Source organism: Coturnix japonica, chromosome 3 (assembly GCF_001577835.2).
Source record: "Coturnix japonica isolate 7356 chromosome 3, Coturnix japonica 2.1, whole genome shotgun sequence".
NCBI lineage: Eukaryota > Metazoa > Chordata > Aves > Galliformes > Phasianidae > Coturnix > Coturnix japonica.
The window spans coordinates 72411226-72434549 of record NC_029518.1 but is presented as its reverse complement, the minus strand read 5'-3'; the positions used below and the strand labels follow the sequence as shown (position 1 = coordinate 72434549).

The following is a 23324-nucleotide window of genomic DNA, read 5'->3' as shown; positions in this document are numbered from 1 at the left end:
AGGCTCACAGAAGTAAGAGTGTGCCAGAATGCACTTCATAAAGCGTTATCCAGGCCTAAAAAACACAGAACAGCAGTACTTAAACAGAAGAACTCTCAGTAACAGCAAACTTAAAGATGACAAGTTTTGCTGTAAGGGACTACAGAGGTAACACCCAAATCCCAAGCCGTGAGCTCTGGCTGAATGCTACAGCCAAGGGCTGCCATTGGGCCAAACAGGGGAAGAGCTCCTGAACTCTGAAGTACAAATTTGCAGATTTATATAAGGGGTTAAAAGAATTTCAGGATGACAACAATCTGCTTCCCAGGAAGATTCATCTTACTTGGAATTCAATAGGCTCTGCAATGCTCCACTCCTCAGAAAATCAGGCTCGTTTGTCAACTGCCACTCATTAAAATGAGGATTCACTGAATCAGGGTTTGGATGGACTCTAAGCCTCAGAGTGCAATTTACAATTGAGAGGAATACGGGAATATTAATATTGCATCAAATATTTCTAGTCAATGTTGTAAATGTTGTTCATGCCACGTAAATGGTGGATATCTTTCCTGGATTGCAGGATGCTGGGATTTATCAACTTAAGCAAAACTGCATCCTGTGCCATCATATGCAGTGGATTCAGTAGAAACAAAATCCAAGAGGAAAAAGATCAGAAGACATGAAAGTACTCTTAAGAAAACATTTAATGCTATATTCGTGCATTTCTCTGATAGAAGAAATTACACATTGCAACTCGTTCCAGGACAGAAAACTGGCTGAATGCCTTTTGCATTCCAGTATTTGAGATTCAGACAGAGGATGCCTATATACACATGAAAACGGAGCAGTGCCATCTAATGAATGAGAACTCAGACATTTTTAGTCTAACTTCTCCCTGCAGAGACACAGAGAAGGGCTCCGTGCCCCTCATTTCCTCAGGGTTTCCACGTGGGTGCCATGAGGCCAATAGGCTCAGGGAGCTCTGAGACAAACTTCCAGTGAAACCAAGGCAGTGTTGTTGTTACTCTCTAGGATGGGTTATGAGACAAAGAAAGGTACACACAAAGAAAGCAAACAAACAAACGACTGCTGGTTAAATAAGAATCGTGCCCCAGGACCCAGAGCTTGGTTCACGCAGGCAGTTTAAGGTTTAGTTTCAGGAGAACACAAACCCACATTTAGCTTTATAGCTACTAGAAGGTTGGGTACAAGAGTTCAGTTAGTGCCCTTTGACAATACAAACAGCACTTCTTCATGTTGACTACTGGTAATTAACTGATCTTTAGTGAATTACAGAAGGTGGGTTATCCATCCTTGCCATGAGAATTACTAAGCAAGGCCAAAAACTTCTTAGAAGCTTTGCAAAAAATACAGCAGCATGCAGCTTGAGTCCTGCAAACTCTCACGATACCACAGTGAACAGTAAGGGAAGCACTTAAGCCTGGTGTAAATGAAAAATGAATGGGTAGGTCAGGGATGTGGGAGCAGCAGACAGTTCAGCAGAAAGGCTGTAATAGCAGCTCCCGCATCAACTGCTCACCGAGATCCTGTCACAGCAATATGCAGATTTTCAGGCTACTGGGAATATAAGGGCAGCCTAAACCAAGACTAAAACAAAGACTTAAGCCATTAAAGGGCTATGGCAGACAGATGAAGAACAGCTTAGAGCTCTTGGCAGCTCAAAGATCCTAATAACTCTCAGAAGTGAAACTGGAAGAGCACCAAGGGGCATATCCAAACCCACTGCCTTCCATAAACCAAGCAGTGACTAGGGGATGCAAGGGCTTCCTAGCAGACAAGCTTCGTGCCCTGCACTGATGCAAGGAACCCTGAAAGGCCAGCTGGGTATAAGAATCCTGGTACCCAGCCAGCGGACAATGTTACTTCAACACATCCCATTTAGTATTCCACTTAGTACTACCGCTTGTATGCAGTAGTACAGACAAAACCAGTTGTGAACCATCACAACCCCTTCTTATGAAGCCTTCCAACATTACTTCAACCCACGGATGAGAAGAGACACATGGTTGGTAGGAAGCTACAGGGCAAGGAAGGAAACCCAGAGAACAGGGAAAGTGAGGGGAGTTGAGGAAGAAGATAACTGCTGTGTTTAGGTGAAGTAACAACCAAAGCCAGACAGCGCAAACAGTGGTCAACAGGGAGGAAAGTCACAGCCATAGCAGCATAAGATCATGAGAGTAAAAGAAGAATAAGGGTTCTGGGGCAGTGCAAAGATGTCACAGAAGTGACAGGAGAAGGTCCTTAAGACAAGGTTTGAGCAACATGCTTCAGAAAACAGGAACCTGGAGAAAAGTTTTATAGGGTACAGGAAGGATACTGCCTTACTGTGGCAAGAAAGAGTTGAGTTAGCATTTGTGCCATAAATACAATGGCACAATATGGCCCTCATATTCAAGAACAGATGGCCATGCAGGAGAATCTGAGGCAACTTTGTCTAAGCAGTATGGAACAGCTTTGTACAGAGGACTTACAAAGGGAGCATTAATACCAGTGGAACACGGGAAGGATGGCAGAATCACAGAAGGGCATAGGCTGGGACCTCTAGAGGCCAACTGGTCCAACCTCAGAGTCAAGAAATAATATACAAGAGGTGAAAAATTCCCTTGTGTCTTCACAGATACAAGGTTAATCCATACCTACAGGCCAAGTCAGACTTATCCTTGGTTTTCTATGGCTTATGTTCCCCTCTGGAAGCAATGGTCATATGCTGGTGGAATCACTATTCTCTCTGCATTCTTTGCTGCAGAGCACAGAGTTTTTGCCTATCAAAAGCAGATATGCACAATGGTCACTCTAGCTCACTCTAAACACACATACACACCCATTGCAAAGACATGAACCTACATTTTAAACAAACTGTCTGGTGCTGAGCCAAGTGAGCCATACCTGTGACAGGTATCCTAGCAACTCCTGGCAGCCAGAGGTCCTGGCTGACAGTGCACACTGATACAATTGTTCTCCCACTGACATCAAAACTTCACAGCTAATCAAAGACAGAATTCAAAACGGGAGATCATGTTAAATATGATCCAGCGAAAGAAAATCTTATAGATGAGCAAAGTCACTCAGGGCTTCTCTTATGTTTAAAGTTGTCAGACCAGGACAAGAGAAGATAAGACTTCATGAAGCCATGTAGCTCTGGGAACAAAACCTCCCTTCCTGCACTTATTCTCCTGAAGCTGTTAATTTCTGCAGTGCAGATCCTTGCTAGTCTTGGCTTCAGAGCACTATGTCGAATTTATTATTTTCTGGAATACTAAAGGCTCACCTTGAGGACTCTGGTATGTAAATACCCACTAAAGTCCCACTGATGCTCTTCTAGCCATTTGCCTCAAGGCATTTTCCTAATCAGTTTTCTACTCCTAACATGCCAGATCAGATATTCTTCTATAACCCTCAACAGAGCTAATAGACTCTGGGCTAGCAGAATTAGAGCTTCTGTCTTGGCACCATAACAAACCTCAGGCTACCAGGTAGCCTAAAGCACATCCGCTCCAAATTTCCTCATTTAGAAGCATTATAGATTTGAAATCAACCTCTTCAGGCATGCATGCAATAAGCAAAGCAAAATTAGAGAAACAGAATTTATCAGAGTTCTAACAGAATCTACAACTGTATAAACATCAAGTCATCATCACAGATCATCATCAGAACAGTCTACACTTGTGGCCTGCTCCTTATCCCCCACAATGTGGAGTGTTCTGCAAGCACTGCTAAAGCAACATACATACTATATGGATATGGAAGTCAAGATCAGGGGTAAAAAGGGCTAAAGTACACTGATGAACCCAACCATGATGTCTATAGAGCCTTTTAAGACCTTGTAGAAGTTGCTTCCAGACAGTGGAAAATTGTTACTTCTCAGCATCAGAAATTCTGCTTGCAGATGTGGAGAAGGATCCAATAATCCCACCCTCCTGCTCCCTCCAAGTCCCAAGTGCTTTTATACTTCTTGACTGTAATGGCATTTACACACAAGTAACACTAAAACTGTAAACGTAGCAAGAAAAGACAATAAGCTGTAAAGACAGAAAGCAATAGGGGAAAACAAAAAATATACCTGTGGCACTGTTCCCAGCAGATTAATTTATTTTCACCTTCCTAGAGGATATACCTTTTTGTGCAAGCCAGCACAATGTTTGCTTCAGGAAAGGTCTGCTAAGGGAACACGGACACTTGTGAACTTCAGAACAGGCTTATAGTACAAAGCAACTTAAAAAATATACATTTACAATTGAAAAAGCAGAGCACAACAGTTCAGCAAGATAATTAGAATCTGATAGATGTTAATGGGTCACTGTACAAACCAACCAACCAATCCTCCCATACACTACGTCACCCTCAATAACCACGGCAACTACATCATTGTTTTGCGCCCTGTAATCCTCAGCCACAGGAAACAGAAGCAAACAGCCACAGCAATATCTTCATGAACACAGCCCCTTAGTCCTGAAGGGCAGTACTCATCCGCAATTAAGAAAGTTATAAGATAAATAACCACTCACTCGCATACACTTAACATACTTACAAGCCAACTTTTGCCACTCAGAACACTGTATATCCCCAAACAAATAACTGAGGAAGAATAACACAGACATTTAAACTCACTACTACTGGTCAGAATTAAACTTCTGGCAGTAAGTAAACAAATGGGCTGAACTCTGTAACATTACAACCAACATAAGCAGGTTTGCACTGTAAGCGAGCAGGTGAATGTGGTTTGCTTTTTGCTTCAGCCTGATTAGTGAGAATAGTCCCACATGCCCAGTCTGGATCTGTGACTAATTTTCTTCTGATTTTCTTTCTGAACGGAAGAGCAAAGAAAGTTATTACATGATGCAGACACCAGCCTTTCTTTTCAGAAAAGCCATTGTTTCCACAGAAATCTTGACTCAAAGCTTCTTGAAATCATGATAAACCCCTTCTGTATTTTAGTGTGCTTTATATCAGGCTCATAGGGAGTGTTATCAAGAAAGCATTTAAAAATCTGCCACTCTAGTAAAGAATGATGACCTTCATGTAATTATCTGGAACACCTCTGCTACATACTTCACTGCCTACAGTTCTAATTTATGTACATGCACCATGCAGTGAATTACATGACTAGCAATGTCACCACCAGATTCACCCCCCACCTCTCCCCCCCACGCCCTCCATCAGTAACACAATATAAAAAGTCAAAACTTTTTGTTAAAGATGATCTACACGTTCAGATTTTACTTAACTGTTTTAATAAAAGCATTTTTGATAAAAAAAACAACTTCCTAATGATTGGAATTTTATGTAGAAAATTCAAAAATTACAAAAAAATGGCCTTATATAATAAATATAACCCGAAAATATTAGACAACCTAGACAAGTTTGTTATTAAGGTCTCCAGAAAACCTATGCAGAAAAGAGATCAGCTGCTCCTGAGTTAGTTGTATTTCTGTTGAGGTTCTTCTGAGATAACACGATTGCAGTGTAGAGTATTCTCTTTCCACCCGAGGCTTTGTGCAAGTTAAGTCTCTTCTATCAATTTCATGACATTGATGTTACATACGCCTTTTCCTGATACAGTTTACAGGCTCTCTGAATGCCTGAGAAAGCAAACTGAAGCTTAAAAGAAGTAAACCAAACTAAAAGTAGTGTATGGTGAGCAGCCTACAGGTAAAAAAATATACCTCCTACACTGGCTAGCCAGAGATGCGCACCTACCAGCTGCTCTGAATGCCAACGCTGCCACTTAAAAGCCCATTACTTTCTCAGCCAGCTAACTCTGTCATAAATAATTCTCCTTTGTGAGAAGTACGGTTTAACTGATCTATCACAGATGACACATAAGTCTCGATAATTAAGAGAGCGATAAAGACTGTGTGCAAAAGTCAGCAAGAGAGCACAAAATGTCTGTGAGTGCATGTAGGTGAAAGGTGCGCATGACTGTAAGCCTTTGTAAAACCTTCCCTTCCTACAGCATCCCTACCAGCACTGCGCTAACAAGACTGGCACTATGAGCCACAGCCACATAAGTCAGATGGCACCATGTGGCAACAGAAACCATTGATCCAGAGCCAAGGTAGGGCCAAGTACGTCTTCTCTGACTTAAGTGGCAAGCTAGTCACTATCTCACCTATCAGCAAGTCCCTCAGGACTGCTTCACTGTCTTACTGCCAAAATAGTCACTACCAGATCTTCCCAGCCTCTATTTAGATGTTATTTTTAAAAACAAATTTCCTGCTTGTAGCTTAGGCTGATCTACCAGAGCGCATCTTTCCTCTGAACAAATATATCCATTTAAGTAAATTACTCCTTCATAAGGCTTTACATCTGAAATATTTCAAATCTGTATCTAATAAATATTATGTGAAAATATTTATTTGGTGTTCACATATGAAAAATATAAAATATGATCATTGTAAGACTACTTCTTCAATCTCATCTTCTAAAGAACCCAGAGTTTTAAAAGCTGGCTTGCTTCCACCGTGTTGCGGACGGTGCCTGTTTAGGTTTCTTCCTTCACTGAAAAGATCATTGTCTTCCTTTGCTTTGATTTTACTGTTTTTATCAAGAAGGGCATTACTAGATTCCCAATCTATGTCAAAAGATTTCATATCCTTACTTTTAGGAAGGAGGATGGTACTGGCACTGCTTCCAAAGAGTTGTTCCATTAAATTGGACTTCTTTTCTTTCTTACTATGGAAATCTGCATTTTCCTTCACATTTTCTTCTGAAGAGTCATCTTTTTGATTAAGCCAACTGGGTCTCCCCGATACTTTTCCAAAGGAAGGTACATAACTACCAAATGTTAACTCATTACTTAAGTCTACAGTCCTTAAATTTCGCTGCTTCAGCCCTTGTGTTCTTGTGGCATCCTCCTGGCTGTCCTCTTGGGGAAACCCATTTGTGACCTTCCCTGGAATTTCAAACATTTGACCATTTTTTTCTTTCTTTTCTGGAGAATCAGATTTTCTCAACGCGTTTACAAACGATGTTTGGGAAGCAAGTTTCACGTTCATTACATTTTGAGTTTCTCTATCAATTTCATTCATTTTGGCAAGCAGAAATTCACTTTTTCGACGTTCTTCCAGCATTTCAGAACTTTCTGTCTCTGTTTCAGGTTTGTGTATTTCTGTTTCCATCTTTGTTTTATCTTCTTTATTCAATAAAAAGCTGCTTTCCTTTTCCACTTTGTCACATTCTTCCTTTTCCCACTCTGTAGGAAGTTTAAACATTAGTTACAATGTCTTAGTCTTAAGTTGCCCTTACAAGAATGTTTCGAAAACAGCGCAAGGAAAAGCCATTGAGTATGCAGTACGTTCTTATACACACAGTGTGGTATTCTCATTGTAAAATTACTCAAACAACTAAATCCACCACATTAGCTGCTGAGATACAAAGGTATACTATTATTTTTATAAAAGGATTAGGACATTTTTCACATTTTAGAACACCAGTGGAAATTCATTTCTGCCAACCACCTTCGTATTTCCTGGCTTTGAAGAGAAATTAGTGTAACTCCACTGATTTTAATAGTTCCAACTTGCACAGTACTTTGGTCTTCGTCAGCTTCACAAGCACCAGGATATACAGATTTTACTGTGAAGGGAACTGATCCTGTAAAGCTATCAGGCAACACAGTTGCAGACAATCATTACTGTTTTCATGTTGTGCGTGATTTTAAACATTTTGAATCTTCTGCATAAGACACTTTCACACAAGGGTCTCATATCCCATTATATGAATACAATGAGAGCACCTGTGCTAATGTCAATCTGCATAAATATAAAGGGGCACGTAAGGTGCAGAACAGTAATTAATCTACTCACATGTGGAAATGTTTATATGTACAAGAAAAAGAAAGCTTCTAAGAATTTATTTTCTCAAAATAATTTTTCTAACAAGTCACAATAGACATGTTTGTTAGGTCAAAAGTTGAATAAAAGTTGGCCTATTCAACACATTGGCATTTCCTTTGGAACTCTTAATTCAAACTGTTGATTGATGTTTTCACAAAGTTCCATGCTATCTGCTGTACTTCTGACCAAGCCTACAGAAAGAACTCCAACAGTTCAGTTTATAAGTATTTTCAATCACATTGTATTTGAAAATATCACTGCAACAAGTAAAGTATGTACCTTTCTGTACGCAAAGTGGGGAAAATATCAGCTTATACGGTAAGAAAACATGGTCAGAATCATCTTAAGACAGGTAACAGAGTAAATTCCTGGCCTGATTAAGTTATACACCAACGTGAGTGGAAATAGGGGAATTTATGTAGAATTTAGTTAAAAGCAACTGCAGTTTTTTAGATTTCTTCCTTGTCATCTACAAAAACTGCTCTGTTAATTAATTATAATCAATGAAAGAGCATTTTAACATGTCAGGATGTTGTTTGTCTGAAATACTTCAAAATACACAAAAGAATCTTATAAATGTAAGCCACTAGTATGCTTTGAAAGCCAAATGAATAAAGAATAAGCAATATTAAGATGTAAGGATAAAAACTGATATAGTTTTTCAAATAGCCACACCAAATGATTCACACAAGATAAGGTAAGAACATAAAATTACTATCTCCAATGACATAAGTGAAATGAGGACTGAAAAAAGAGGCCTTATTAAGGGCAGTAGATTTGTGTTACAACAGTAGCAAACTACTGTCTACCTTAATAACATGTAGCAAATCAGAGATTATGTCAGCATTTACTTGCTATGTCATCCTTGTTTTGTAAAGCAAAATCTCTCAGACTTCAATATATTTTTGCTGCTACACACTTAATCACATCTGAGTACAGGATTCAGATTACTCTGTATTCCACTTTTCTTTCTGATCTCTTTGCATAACATAACTGAAAATAATTTTCCACTGTACTGATCTCTACAAAATCATTTTGCTCTTCTCACAAAAAAAACCTAGCAGTCTCACTTGCTTAGTATTCTATCTTACATTTTCCAGCTTTCAGCTGCCCATTTTCTTACCATCACGTAGCTTTTGAAACCTCTCCTCTGAAGTCTGTGGTTCCTGAACACGTTTCAGCTTCTCTTCCTTTTCTCTGTCTTGCTCTTGTTCTAGGAGGTCTGTTTGCTCTTTCCATTCTTTGTTTTGAAGTTCTTTTTCCTGAAACAAATTGATACAATAACAAACCGATGCAGAAAAATAATGAATCAAACAACATCATACAACCTTTTATCTCATTCTGAAATGGTGTTCTTTACTGCTAATCATAAAAATGAGTAAGACATCTAAGCCAAACCAACTCTGACAACTCAGGGATTTGGGGTTATTATCTTAACACCTCTAACATTATCTGAAACAAAACTAACAACCAATTCTATTCAGTAGTACATATTTCAGGAACACTGCTGCTTCAATGCCATAAAATTGTCACTGTGTTAGAATAGTTTTCTGTAAAACTCAGTAATTGACTTTAATAGAAGCCAGACCCCAGCCTGTTTTTGTTTTAGCAAACAAGGAATTAGTTACCACAATCTGACTTCTTACTGATGTGAGTAGGTTGTAGATTCAGACAGTTTCACAATGGTACTTAAAGATACGGAGTATCAAGTGACAGACAGTGAAAGAGAAAGGTTCATTCTTGGGTTAAAAATCAGCTCATGAGTACACATGCACACATTTAAAGGAAAATACGCTTGAAAAGATATTAACAACAGCAGTAAGAAACCACTAACAAAAAAGCAAGGAAGAGAAAGGCAGCCTAATCCAACAAGTGGATGCTAATCTTGAGGCTTGTGCCTGTTTCTCTAAGAAAGCATATTTTACTTTATGTGGGAGTTTACTTTACTCTAAAATAAGTGAAATAGATTACCCAACCTTAATTTACAAAACTTAAAGTAACAACTGAATTCCACAAGCTCTGCTTGTACCTACTGCGTGCTTATGGAACCCACATACTGAAGTGCTGGAAAATACATGCATTAAACTATAGCCATACACAATGAAAACATTCTGGAACAGAAAGCATGAATAAAGAAACCAGCCATGAAAATACTTCCCTCCTATCAGGAAGCTAATCAAGACCATCATGAGAGTATTATGTCTTACAGATAGTCCTAGCCTTATGGAAGGAAAGTGCATCAAATTTGTACCAGATCCTGTCTAATGTTATCTTTCAAATCTCTAATTCTAGCCTGAGCTCACAGAAGCATTAGGAGTATTTCTAATTATACCATTCTATAACAAAAAGGGAAGCGGGGAAAAACAACAACAAATCCAACCACATTCACAAAGCTGGATAACCGACAGAAGAAATACCAGTACTCTGACAATAAGAGGAAGCATTGGATTTATGGCTCATGAAATAAATTTGTAAAGTAAAAGAAACCATAATTAAGGCCAAAACAAAAAGAAAGACAAAGCAGCCAGCACTGTTACAACAGATTGTTCATATAAGCTTTAGAAGTAAAGAAAAGGAAAAACAAAATGAAGGCTTGAAAACTTCAAAGAAATGACAGAGGCATAAAAAGAAACAAGTAGAGTTAGTGGCCATCAGTAAGACACAGAGTATGGTGAACTGTCACAAAAAATAGCACAACGTATTTCTGGAAGTGAAGAGTTTCTCTTTAAGATCAGAGTATTGACTAAATTATATTTTCTGTATATTTGTATATTTTTTCCCAAAAATCAAGCTGGGTATTCAATATTCAGGCTGATAGATGAATTATATGGAGCAAGTCTCACACATACACACACACACATAATTTAAATGGAACTCACTATTCTTGAAAGAATTCTCTCTTTCTTATCTACTGCATCACCACAGTCCAACTCTGATTCTGGAGGGAGTTCTACAGACGAGAAGCGTCCACTGGTCTGTATTCCTTTCGTGAGCTGTGTTCCTTTTTTGATATTTTGGTTGTTTGCTGTAGAAAATAAAAACAAAATGTATCTTCACTTTAAAATATCCCACTGTGTATCTACCCGTTTTTTTTTGTTGTTGTTGTTGTTGTTTTGTTTTGTTTTGTTTTTGTTTTTTCCCAAGTATTTGCAAATATGGAAGTGGAAAGCGTTGACAAATTTCACATAACTGTTCCCAGCACCTGTTACATGCCAAATAAACAACCAAAAATAAAGCTATTTATGACTGAGAGGGGACTTGATCCAGGTCTATAAATATCTGAGGTGTGGGGGGCAAAATGGCGAGGCCAGACTCTTTTCAGCAGTGTGTGGAGACAGGACGAGGGCAAACGGGCAGAAAAAGGAGCATAGGAAGTTCCGCACAAATGTGCGGAAAACCTTCTTTATGGTGAGGGTAACGGAGCACTGGAACAGGCTGCCCAGGGGGGGTTGTGGAGTCTCCTTCTCTGGAGATATTCAAGACCCGCCTGGACGCCTACCTGTGTGACGTGGTGTAGGGAGCCTGCTTTGGCAGGGGGGTTGGACTTGATCTCTAGAAGTCCCTTCCAACCTCTACGATTCTGTGATTCTGTGATTATAAAATCACAGTACACTGAATATTTGTTAAAAATTTAGCCACAAGATACGTTTTCATCTTCTTGCTTGTCACAGAGTTCAGAGAATTCATATTCAGAGAAGTAAAATCCTTAAGTTAAAATATACTTTTTTGTATCTTAAAAGCACATAAGCTTAGTTCTATTAAATAATGTATTTTAATACCTGAACATAAAAACAGATTAATAGTAGAATATCTACACTAAAAATGAGCAATAGATAAAGTGTTTGAAATGTTGGCATTAACTATTTAAAACAGTCCCAGAATTTCCTTCTTCTGACAAATAGACTCTATGATCCACCAAAGATTGTCTGAGTACACAGAGACACACAAACATAAATGTATATTTATGCTGGTAGCATAAGGCTCGCGGCTGTTCTGTCGCTCCAGAAGAAAAATCACTGTAATGATGCTTTTAGAAGATTACGTTCAGGAACATATGTACTCGGATGAAAAAAAGTACCACAGCCAATCTGACTAAATAAATTTCAATTGGAGAAAATTACAAACAAAAAACTTTCCCAAAATACAGCAGAGACATTTCATATTTTCAGTCTTCGGTTCACTGTCACATAGACATCTACAACCTACCAGAAATTTCATTGTGCAATCCTCTGGTCCTCCTTCATCCAAAAACATCTGATACGAAAGAAATTAACTACATGGAGGAAATCTGAAGTTCTAGTTCTGCTGCAGTTACGGGAAAGTCAACCTGTGCCTTTCTTCTATAGTGACTGCCGTGTAGAAAGCAGTGCCAAAAAAATAAAGTCTCCTCAGACAAGCAGTGATAGGATCAGTATGATATAAACCTGGTTAAGTCTAATTTCAAAGTAGCAGTACTAATTTTTCTGCCCTCATTGCTTTATTTGTTACCTTTCTTTCTTTGAATAACATCCATGCCTTTTTTTGGCGATACCTTCAGCATACGATTAGCATATATATTTTTTGCATCAAGTTCTCTTTCTTTTTCCTATTAAGGAAAGAGACGTAAGCAGGAGTTAGTAATGTTTCATTCACTAGCGGTAAATTAAAATACACATTATAAATGGAATTTAAGTAAGGCATCAACAGTTCTGCCCAATTTTCAAGGAGAACAATCGCATTCCTAACTTCTCTTGTGCTCAAAAATTCAACTAGAACTTTCCTCTACTCCTAAACCTCATTAGCAGAATGCTCTGGAAAAAAAAAACAAAAACTGCAGCTCTGCAGCAAAACTTAAAGTAAATGCCAGTGTTTCCATAAATGTGATTAAGAGATGTGATGTATATATAGATTGCACAAGAAAAATTTCTGTATTGTAGAGTTAAACATTTCAAGGTTACTTGTCACAGGGTGTGTTAATACCACAGCGCAGCGTCCCACTGAATCATACAGTGGAAGACATGTTCTATAAAAGTCTCGTTATATTAACTAAAATACAGAAATGAACAGTGAATTACCAGAAGCCATCTGATAATGAAAATATTTTCAGAATATCAAACTCTCCACTAGCAAATTGTGCTAAAAACATTCACTGTTCACAGGCAGATTTTTGGATCACTAGCGCTGTGTGCTCAACAACTGGTAAGGTGACAAACTGCTGCATCTTCAGTATATAAGAACGTTTCAAGATGGAGTTTCCTTATAAAGGCATTTTCTTTATAAAGTCAAATTGAAAAGATAGAATACAGTGCTTTCAGAATCACAGTTTTACAGCAAAACTCAAAATTTTGGCAACCAAACCAGGAGTTAAATAAAACTGCACAAATTTAATAATGTGTGTACATCTCTCACAATTAATCTTTACATAAACCTACTGAAATCCGAGTATGCTAGTAACATACATGGCTGCTGCATACAGCTGCAGATCTGATGTAAAAAACAAGTCTTCAATATTTAACTTTCCAGTAAATCTTGTGGTTTAATGACCATTCTTGGCTATGTACTTGGTCTTGTTTTGTTTAACTAGCTCTATCAGTACCGATAACATGGAAACACTGCTGCTCAAAACCAGGCTGTAGAGTCAGACCATAGAATTTATCAATGTGAAACAGGAGAAGAATTCTCATGACATAATCAAGTGCATTATGAGAAAGTGCAACAACTGCTAAAATACGTGCAATTGATTACAGGTACTTCCATAGATAAAACACCAGAACACAGATACCAACTTGCATTGCTTCACATCTTACCTTCAGCTTCTGATTTAGTTGAAGAAGCTCTTCTTGGAGAGCTCTATTTTTATCTTGTGCTTCAAGCACCTTTTTTTTCTTCAACTGTAACTCTCGTTGAAAACTGCTACCACTTAATTCAAGATTTTTCTCCAGATCCTTCAATTAAATCAACAAAATAATATTTTCTTAACAACCAAGAACACTTTTTTTTTTTTTTAAATAGTCAAATGTGGTTAAAAAAAATTAACAAAAAACCCAAATATCTTGGATTCAAAGATCAACTCTGCCACTACTATAACACCAAATACATTTACACCCTATTCTTAATGCTGAAGGGGGCAGACACAGCTCTTGCAGATGCTGCTGCTTATCTTTCTGGAGGCAATCTGGGGACATAATAGTATCCACAAGCCAACGTTCCTGAAAGAGGCAGAGAACGCACCTCCATATCTCTAGTAAAACCCTGACCTGACAGTTTAGAAATGAAACACATGAAGAAGACAGGAAATAATTATAATCTACTAGAAAGAAATTTATGATGGTTGTTTCTTTTGCATACCCTCACCTCCCAACAGCTGTTTTAAGTGAACCTGTAACGATGAGAGAAGGAAAAAAGCAGATGAAAAGATTCTCACTTTGACAGCACAACTCACTGTCATATATTCCATGATTACTACAAATACTGAGATACCTGATCTCCAGGTGCCAGATGGTGTCACAACAGGGTGACTGGAGAAATGTAGTCATTCCTACTACAGGAATATTCCTATTATTTTGGGGTTTATTTCATGAAAGCTTACTTTCCAGTTTAATAAAGGTTATTGCTACCTATTATCACCACAGTATAACTTACAATTCAGTATTGATACTTAGAATTACGACGAAGATAATTTCAGCTAAGCATGGTATCGCATATAATTAACAACAGTTTAATATTGCTAACACCACCATTTTTTTTTTCTTTAAAGTAAAATGAGTTTTTAAGGCATATCTTTAAATATTTTTGCAAATAAAACTAAAACATATTGAAGAGATTCTTAAAACGGATACCCTCAAAAAAATGTGCTAAAGCTTATTTCGGTACTTAAAAAATTGCTGTAATTTTCTTCAGCTCAGCTCTCAGATGTGCAGAATTGGGGACCAAAAAATAACCCCACTACATGAATGCAGTTCACAAGAATATATATATATATATAAAATATATATTTTATATAGCATATAATACATATAATTACAGTGTATTTATATATATATATATATATACACGTATATATATGTATATATAAAAATAAGAATTGTAGCATACAGTTATCTGAATATCCGATAAATGTTTAAGAAATGCTGCATATACACTGACACGTAATACTTAATTTGTAAACTGCCATTTGAATGCATGACTACTGAGTATACAGCCATATAATCACTTCAGGAATAATTTTTGTACATAAATAGCATCAAGTAAAAGAAAAGATTTTCCACTTGCTCCACCACAGTGAAGAAAAAAAAACCACAAAACAAAGAAAACCAAAAGTCAAACCAATACATAAAACTCACTGAGTTAAGAAATATCTGAACAAGTATTTCTTATCAAAAGCTCATCTCACCTTAATTCTTTTTTCACTCTCCTCTAGTCTGCTCTCTGCATAGGCTAGTTTCTTAGCCAGGTCATCTCTCTCAGCGAGGTGTTTATCTGCAGACAGCTTTTTCAGTTTCTGCAAGACAGTTTTTGTTCGGTACAGTTCATCTTCTGAATCTTTCAGCCTTCTCTCAGTGGCACGTTCCCTCTCTTGAGATTTTCGTAGGCGCTCCCTTAATATTCTAATCTCATTGTTGTGTTGAGCAATGAGCTGAGAGATTTCATTTTCTGTATCTTCAAACTTATTCAAGGCTTTCTCCTGCCTGTGCTGAAGCCTCCTCAGTGCCCTGTTTTCCTTCTGCAGCTCATCCAGTTTGATATGGAGTTCGGTCAGTTCATTTCGGAGCTCATTGATTTTCAGCAGCCTAGCAGAAAGAACTCTCTTTGTAACAAGATCTATATCTTTCGCAGGAGAATCCCTAGTGAGGCTTTGAGAACGCAAACCCCATTGTGTCCCTCTTTTGCTTGGTGCATATTTGGAACCCAACTTCTTTGTGGCTAAGAGGGGAAAAATCAAAAGCACGTTTATTAGAAAACAATGCAACTTATCGATTCAGGTATCCTTCTTGGAATGAATTTCTGCTTGAAACAATTCTATAATACTTAGAGACTGCAGCTTTCAAAACAGAAAATAAAAAGCATCCATGTGATAGCATTACTGAGCTTCCTTCCATAGATTTAAAAAAGGGATATTATGTCTGTGATTTACTGAAAGAGGTAATACCTGCAGACATCAACACAGAAGCATCGCAACGTAATCATTTACAAACTGTATCAGAAATGACAGGCATTTTATTAATATTTGATCACATTTACTAGCTTGCTTAAGATAGAAATACCGTACTAGCTGAGAGCTAGTTATTCATTATGCAAGACGTAATTTTCTCAGACAAATGCAACAGTGTTTTTAAATCCATGCTGACAGATAAAACTGCAATTTTAAGGGGTCAAAAAAGCATACAAAGCAAAATCATAAGTCTGATGAAAATTCAGTTGTCCCTCGAATTACTTATTCCTGTATCACAAGCTATTTTCCTTAGAGTATCCTTATTTGATTACTAGTATCCATCACTTACATTTTTTTATTTGCTATTATTTTATTCCCATCACTGCAGATAAAAGCTGAACATCGGTGTTTCTATCTTATTTGCATCTCAGGCAAGGCTGAGAAAAATAAAGCACATCACACACCATAAATAAATCTTAAAACAACTGAATATACCACAGCTTAGTAGAAAAAAATACTCTGAGCACCGGTTTATACAGTATAGAGACTTGAAAACTGGTATATAGAAATAATGCAGCTATGCACACACAGTGTGTATGACAGCAAATCCTTCCTTCCCTTTAATGCTCATCGTGCTTCTATTCTACAGACAGTGTTGTAACATTCAGATATGAAAAGATTAACTAATACAGGAACTGCATCTTTCCTGCTGACAACTAAGCATGTTCCCATGAACCTCACAGCCCAGCCTTCAAACACCTTCATGAGTTACTCCAAATTAAGAGCAGAACAGAAAATTCAAATACCAAGTTTGCACTTCCAACCATATAGGTAAGCTGGGGAAGAGCGCATTTTGAGAACAACACTACATTCACCACACCTTCATGTAATAATTGTATTCAAATTCAGCTATACCAAAGACCTACTCATTTCTTTGCCCACTCCAAACCAAACAGAACAGTGGAACGGCAGTTTTTGTTTCTCAGATACAGAATCACAGAATTATCAAGGTTGGAAAAGACCTAGAAGATCATCTAGTCCAACCATCACCAATACTTCCCAGTTAAATCATATTCATCAACACAACATCCAAACATTTCTTGAACACTCCCATGGTCGGTGACTCCACCACCTCCCTGGGCAGTGCATTCCAATGCCTGACCACCCTTTCTGAGAAGTAATACTTCCTAATGTCCAGCCTGAATCTCCCCTGGCGCAGCTTAAAACCATTCCCTCTAGTTCTATCATCGATTACATGAGAGAAGAGGCCAACCCCCAGCTCACTACAACCTCCCTTCAGGAAGTTATAGAGAGCTATAAGGTCTCCCCTGAGCCTCCTCTTCTCCAGGCTGAACAATCCCAGCTCCCTCAGCCTCTCCTCATAAGGCCTGTGCTCCAGACCCCTCACCAGCTTTGTAGCCCTCCTCTGAACACGTTCCAGGGCCTCAATGTCTTTCTTGCAGTGAGGGATACCCAACCCATGACTGCAATGCCTCTTCTGAGCATAGAGAAGTTCGACGGAATGCTGGTTTCTTCAGATGAAGAAACACTCTACCTGGAAAACTTTGCCATCAAGGATTTGCAAATGAAACAGAGTATTTGCTAAAGAAAGGCAAGATACACATTCACTTCACCAGAAAATGCGTGCAACTATTTAGAACAACCTGTCAAAACATGGGAGAGAGGCTTCATAACCCTCCTTCAGCCCCGAAGCTGTATAACCATTCTTTTTTGCAGGGATGTTTGCCTCCCCCACAGTCTCAATCAACAAAGCAGCTCATGAGGTACATGTGAGGGAGCTCAGAGTACAGCTATATTTTACACTCAGGAAAGGCCTATTAAAAAAACCTCTTGAATTTCCATTCCACAGGCAACTGAACTTTCCTCAAGCATTTTTGTTTTGTTGTATTGCAACATTGGTGATTGTTTCTTAGGTTTGTTTTGTAACTACACTTTATTATACAGGAAAGCTCAGTCAAGTACACTTCCACAACCCAAGGATCTTCTCTTTTATAGACGGTGTAGTACGGCCTTGCCTTGGGTCTTCTTGTCAAAGACTCAAAGAGAACAACAGCAAGGTGCAACAAAAGGCTAGTTTAAGAGCTGCGCTCTCCTGTCAAAAGAAACATGAGTAATTCTGGGATAAATAAATAAAGGCTGGACATTAGAAGGTATTACTTCTCAGAAAGGTTGGTCAGGCACTGGAGTGGACTGCCCAGGGAGGTGGTGGAGTCACCGACCCTGGGGGTGTTCAAGACAAGACTGGATGTTGTGCTGAGGGACATGGTTTAGTGGGAGCTATTGGAAATAGGTGAACGGTTGGACTGGATGATCTCTTAGGTCTTTTCCAACCTTGGTGATTGTATGATTCTATGATTCTGAAAACCAAAAACATCTCCCTTTTACAGCAGTAGGTTAATTTCATTTTTCAACTGAACAGTTAAGAGTCTACCTGCCACCTGCAGTATAATTCACACAAACGTTGTTAGTAGATTCTTAGAACAGTAAATTTCCTGCTTTTATTCCAGCTTTCAAAGACTCTTCGGAGAGGCTACAAAGGAACAGTTTCTGCCATCTACCTACCTTGGTAGTGCATAAGACTGTCTGAAGCTCTTGTTTTGTGATCTTGCTTTTCATGGCTTGTAGATGGATAGCTTAGAGTAGGTGAACGGTCAGATGAATGGGATGCATTATCTTCATCTGAATAATAAGAGTCACTATTTCTATCCTCATCTGATCTTCTGTCTTGCTCAGAATCCGGGCTCCTGACCCTTTCTCCCATTTTTTAGATTTAGCAGCTTTCCAGATTCTTCTCAAAGTCTGCTCATTTTGACACAAAGGACCTTTCAATATTCACAGCAGCAGAAGCTGGATTATTTCTTTGTGCTTATCATCTTCATCTCCAAAGCATGAGATCTTTGTAGTTCAGCTCAGCAAACACAAGTTATCATTCCAAATGCATTTTTCTGTAACAACTGAGAGAGATAAAAAAAACACCACAGTGAGAATGGCTTTGCTGTTAAGAAAGATATAAGAACTGTAAAATGACTCAGAATTCCTATAATCTTACGATGAATAGCTACATTAGCCTTATTATTTATAATAAATGGGACAGATGCCACTCTAGGAATGGGGCTAGTACTACATTCAATAGTTTGAGGCAATTCATCGCCTAAAGATTATCAGAAAATTACTATAGCTGAATCTGGAATAAGAAATTCCCAGACCAGACAGCAGATAAGCACCTGGAAAATAAACCAAGTGAAAGCCTGAAGCTATTCAGGAAGCTAATATAAACATGCTGAAAAACTTTCTAACCCAAGAAATTGACAACTTATTCCTCCGAATAGAATCAAAATGGTATTTGCAGATTTAGACTGAGCCTTCTGTACCTCAGCTTCTCATACTCTGATAATGTTAAATGAAATGCTTGATTAAAACAAACAAAAAAACAACAAAAAAAAACCTGATCTGAAGCTTGTTCTATCCCTAATGACCTCAGAGATCCTACCTGCATTAGTGTCCTCCTTGCCTTGGGAAGTACTCTTGTACCCTACAACTCATTGCACGTCATAAACTGCTTCCAGAACCGGTAGGAGCACATATTTGTGCCATGTGCTCTCCCCACAGCTCTCAAGCATATTTCTCCACCTATTTCCAATCTTTCCAACCTCAAGACATCAGAAACCTCTAACGGGTGAATAAATAACACTCACACAAGAGCCCAATACTTCTGCCTGTAGAATGGCATGACCATTTTGAAACAAGATAGGAGCTCAAGTAAACTACCCACAAAAACATTGAGCTGCTTTCAATCAGATCTCTGATTGCAGATCTCATATGCAGGGCATATGACATACCTGTAAATGAGCTGCAAATTTTTCACCATATTATGTCACTTTGCTATCCTAACAAAACAAACTTAGCGTGCTTTTATGGCCTTCTGTTCCCCTATCTATATATAAGAACTGCATAGCCAAGCAGAACAGAAACATCAGCTGCCAAGACAGCTTTCATCACAAATCCAAGCTTTCCAGCCCACTGCATTGTTAGTACACACGGCTCTGCCTCCAGTGACAAAGATGGATTTGCCCTCACAATCTATTTCACGAGCACTAATAAGTGCAAGACTAAGATCATGTAAGACATTTGAACTTAGGAGGGCACAACTGTACTCCCAAACTGCTCACAGAATTTGTTATCTTGCTCCTTGACTCCAAACAGAAACACAGGCACAGTTTTGGCAACATCCTGTTCTCTACAGCGTGCACAGGTAAGTGCGCTGTATTTAGCTGCAAGAAAATTAGCTGAACACCACATAACTTACCTAACTAGTTTTTGCTTAACTTTGTATAACCTTATACTTTAGCACCCATAGTTTGATTTATAACCAACAGATAGCAATAAGCAGTAGTTATTCTGTGTAGGGCAAACTGTCTATGAGCCTTGGAAAGATAGAGCATGGAAGATCATAGATGATCATGGAACGCACACATAAAGAGAAAGAAACCATCGACGTGCTCCCTCCATCCAAGAGAGGATGTGGGACACTGACAACTCCACCCCCTACCCCAGACAAAGCCCTTCAGGTCCCAGAGGGAGAGTCGGTGGGTGAAGCAAGTTTGGTATCAGAGGTTGGACCTTTATCACTGTAACTGCACATAACCTGAACTGTGTTAATATCTGGAGTAGAACTAAGCCTTTGATTAGCCCGTTAAGATTTTAATTAGATTAACAACCAGTTCTCAGCTCTGAGTCTAACATGTGTTCCCTTTTCTGCCCACAGCAACAGGCTGAATGAAACAATGTGGTGGGAAGTCAAGCAGCAACATGGCACCAAAGGCACCACATCCACAGCCATTAACATCAGCACACCTAACTTCTGCAGTGGTACTAACTTCTCTATTGGGCAGCTATGGGTGTATAGCCAAGATACACCCTACTTCTGTCTGCTGTTATGACACTGAAAGGTATCTCTGTGCACAATATTATTTTTTCTTGAGAAAAAAATGTATATAAGCCAAAACAAGTGGTATTGCATATGGGGAAAAATGTCAGTGTCTGTGATTCAATTATCTAGATGTCTAATTATATGTATAAAACACGAACATTCGCTTTCACTTACTAACTTAAAGATGATCAGTCAGTAATTTTATAGTCCCACAAGCACTCACTGAATAGGCAATAACCTTTTGGAAGAACGCCTTTCACAATGGTATTTAAAACAGAAAAACATTATCTTGTGAAGTAACATGTAAAAACTTAATCCACTTCTGTACTGGATGCTCCCTTTCAAGAATATATTCATGGAATCATGTATTGTTTGAGTTGGAAAGGACCTTTAAAGGCCATCTGGCCCAACAGCCCTGTAATGAACAGGGACACCTACAGATGCATCAGGTTGCTCAAAGCCCTGTCCAGCCTGACTCAGGGCATCTCCAGGGATGGGGCACCCACCTCCCTTAGCAACCTGCATTAAGCATTACTTTGACATACAGCAAAGAATAGGAATTTCTGATGCTCTCTGGATTTTCTCTGGAGAAAGGGGGCCTTGATAACCCTCTGGTGTTAGTGAAAAGAAAGAACCCAACCCAAACGCACTGGCAAGCAGTTGGGCTGCAGGTCACTGCAAAGCAGCGCTGCAGAGGTCACAGAATCCCAGAATGACCCGGGTTGGAAGGGACCTCAAGGATCATGTAGTTCCAACCCCCCTGCCTGGCAGGGCCACCAAACATACACCTTTACTAGATCCAAGCGATTGCCCAGTGGCCCCGTCACAACCTGGTCCCTTGAACACCTCACAAGGACGGGGCATCCACAACCTCCCTGGGCAGCCTGTTCCAGGGCCTAAACCACTCCTAGTGAAGAACTTCGCCTAACATCGGCACCTAAATACTTTCCTCTTTGTAACTAAAACTGTTTTCCACGTGTCCTGCTATTGTCAGCCCTTTCCAGAGCTTTCCCCTCTGTGGAGTAAGTTCCCTTCAGGTATTGAAAAGCTGCAGAGGTCACAACACAACTCCAGGGATGACAGAGAGCTGCCTTCCATTGCTCCTAAGCACACCACAGAACCAGAAAGGCAATAGGGAAAAATGAAAAACAGAACTACACAGAAGTTCTTCCTCCCTTCACCACACACACGGGCCCGGCACTGCAGAGCAAGGCTGATCCCAGTCGCCATGCCCTCAGCCTCAGGGCCCTGCTGACAACACGCAGCTCAGCTATTAATCCCTAACGGAGCGGAAGAAAGCAAGAAAGCATCCTTCGGGACGAAACACCCACCTAAGTGAGCGGAATGCTGAACTTCACAGCAAATCACCGCCACAGAAGGCGGCCTCCCTGCTCCTCCCCCACCTTTTCCATGTCTCAACGCCACAGCTCTGCCAGAGCCCGTTGAGGAACGCACGGAGCGTTATCTCCGGACCAACGCTTTCCAATGGAGCACCTCACACCGCGGGACAGCGCTTCAACCTCCCCCTCCCAGCTGCTGCTGCTGCTGCTGCCGGCCACCCCCGTGGCCGCCGCCGCTTTACCCAGCTCGGCCCGCGGCCTCAGGGGCTTCGGCCCTTCTTGCTCAACCCCGCTGCTCGCCTCACCTGCAGCCGGGCCCGCTGCCTGGCCCCGCTCCCCGTAGGGCCCGGGCCGGGCCGGCCGCCCCTAGCTCGGCCCGAGCGACGCGGCGCCGTTGCCACGCTACGCTTAAAGGAGCCGCGGCGGCGCTCGGGGGCTATTGACAGCGGCTGCCCCAGCAACGGGGAGCGGAGGGAGGTGGGCTGTCCTGATCACCTATTGGCTGTTAGCGCTGCCAGTTTAACGGCTGTGGCGTCTGATTGGCGACAGTGGAAAGAGACTGCTGCTTCCCATTGGGACGGAAGGGACGGGGTTGGGCGGTTTGGTAGCGCCGGGTGGCGTCGCTTCCGTGCTGTGGGTGCCAGAGCGGCGCCTGAAGGCGGGTCCGAGACCTGCCCCTGCGCCGCCATCTTGGTTGGGGATGGAGGTCCACAGATGTTGGTGTGTGGTGCAGGGTCAGGAGGTGCGGCTGGAAAACCAATAGCTGAACCTTCCTTCAATTTAACTTACTAGTGGAATCCAGTATGTGACCCAGCAATGCAAATGGCGTAGGAATCCAGATGGAATAAAATAGAACATTTTGTATGAGAGTTGTAGGAAAAGAAAAGAAAAACTGACTTACTCGTACTGATTGTACACGAGAACTCTTAAGATGCACAACTGCATTGTCTTGAAATTGCAGTTTAACAAACAGCCGGGATTCAACTGGTAACATATTGGCAGAAGCTCCAAATAAAAGGGATTGAGATGTGTTAGCAGGACACGGGGAAATGGTTTTAAAGTTAAAA

The 23324-nt window shown here is 39.9% G+C and overlaps 1 protein-coding gene across 2 annotated transcripts in view; it reads right to left on the bottom strand.

The window, feature by feature from the left end:
• The window catches only part of LCA5 (lebercilin LCA5), a 31442-nt gene extending 8919 nt beyond the window's left edge, over positions 1-22523 (bottom strand). The window contains exons 1-8 of one of the 2 annotated variants that reach the window (XM_015859024.2): positions 22500-22523; positions 18550-18941; positions 15208-15737; positions 13622-13759; positions 12324-12420; positions 10715-10860; positions 8959-9097; positions 6599-7192 (exon numbers count right to left, since the gene is read on the bottom strand). In XM_015859024.2, coding sequence (XP_015714510.1) covers positions 6599-7192; positions 8959-9097; positions 10715-10860; positions 12324-12420; positions 13622-13759; positions 15208-15737; positions 18550-18748 — 1843 coding nt within the window. In that variant the 5' untranslated portion in view covers positions 18749-18941; positions 22500-22523. Of the gene's footprint in view, positions 1-5208; positions 7193-8958; positions 9098-10714; positions 10861-12323; positions 12421-13621; positions 13760-15207; positions 15738-18549; positions 18942-22499 lie in introns of those variants that run through there. The other variant, XM_015859023.2, reaches the window with a different exon arrangement.
• Positions 22524-23324: the final 801 nt, after the last annotated feature.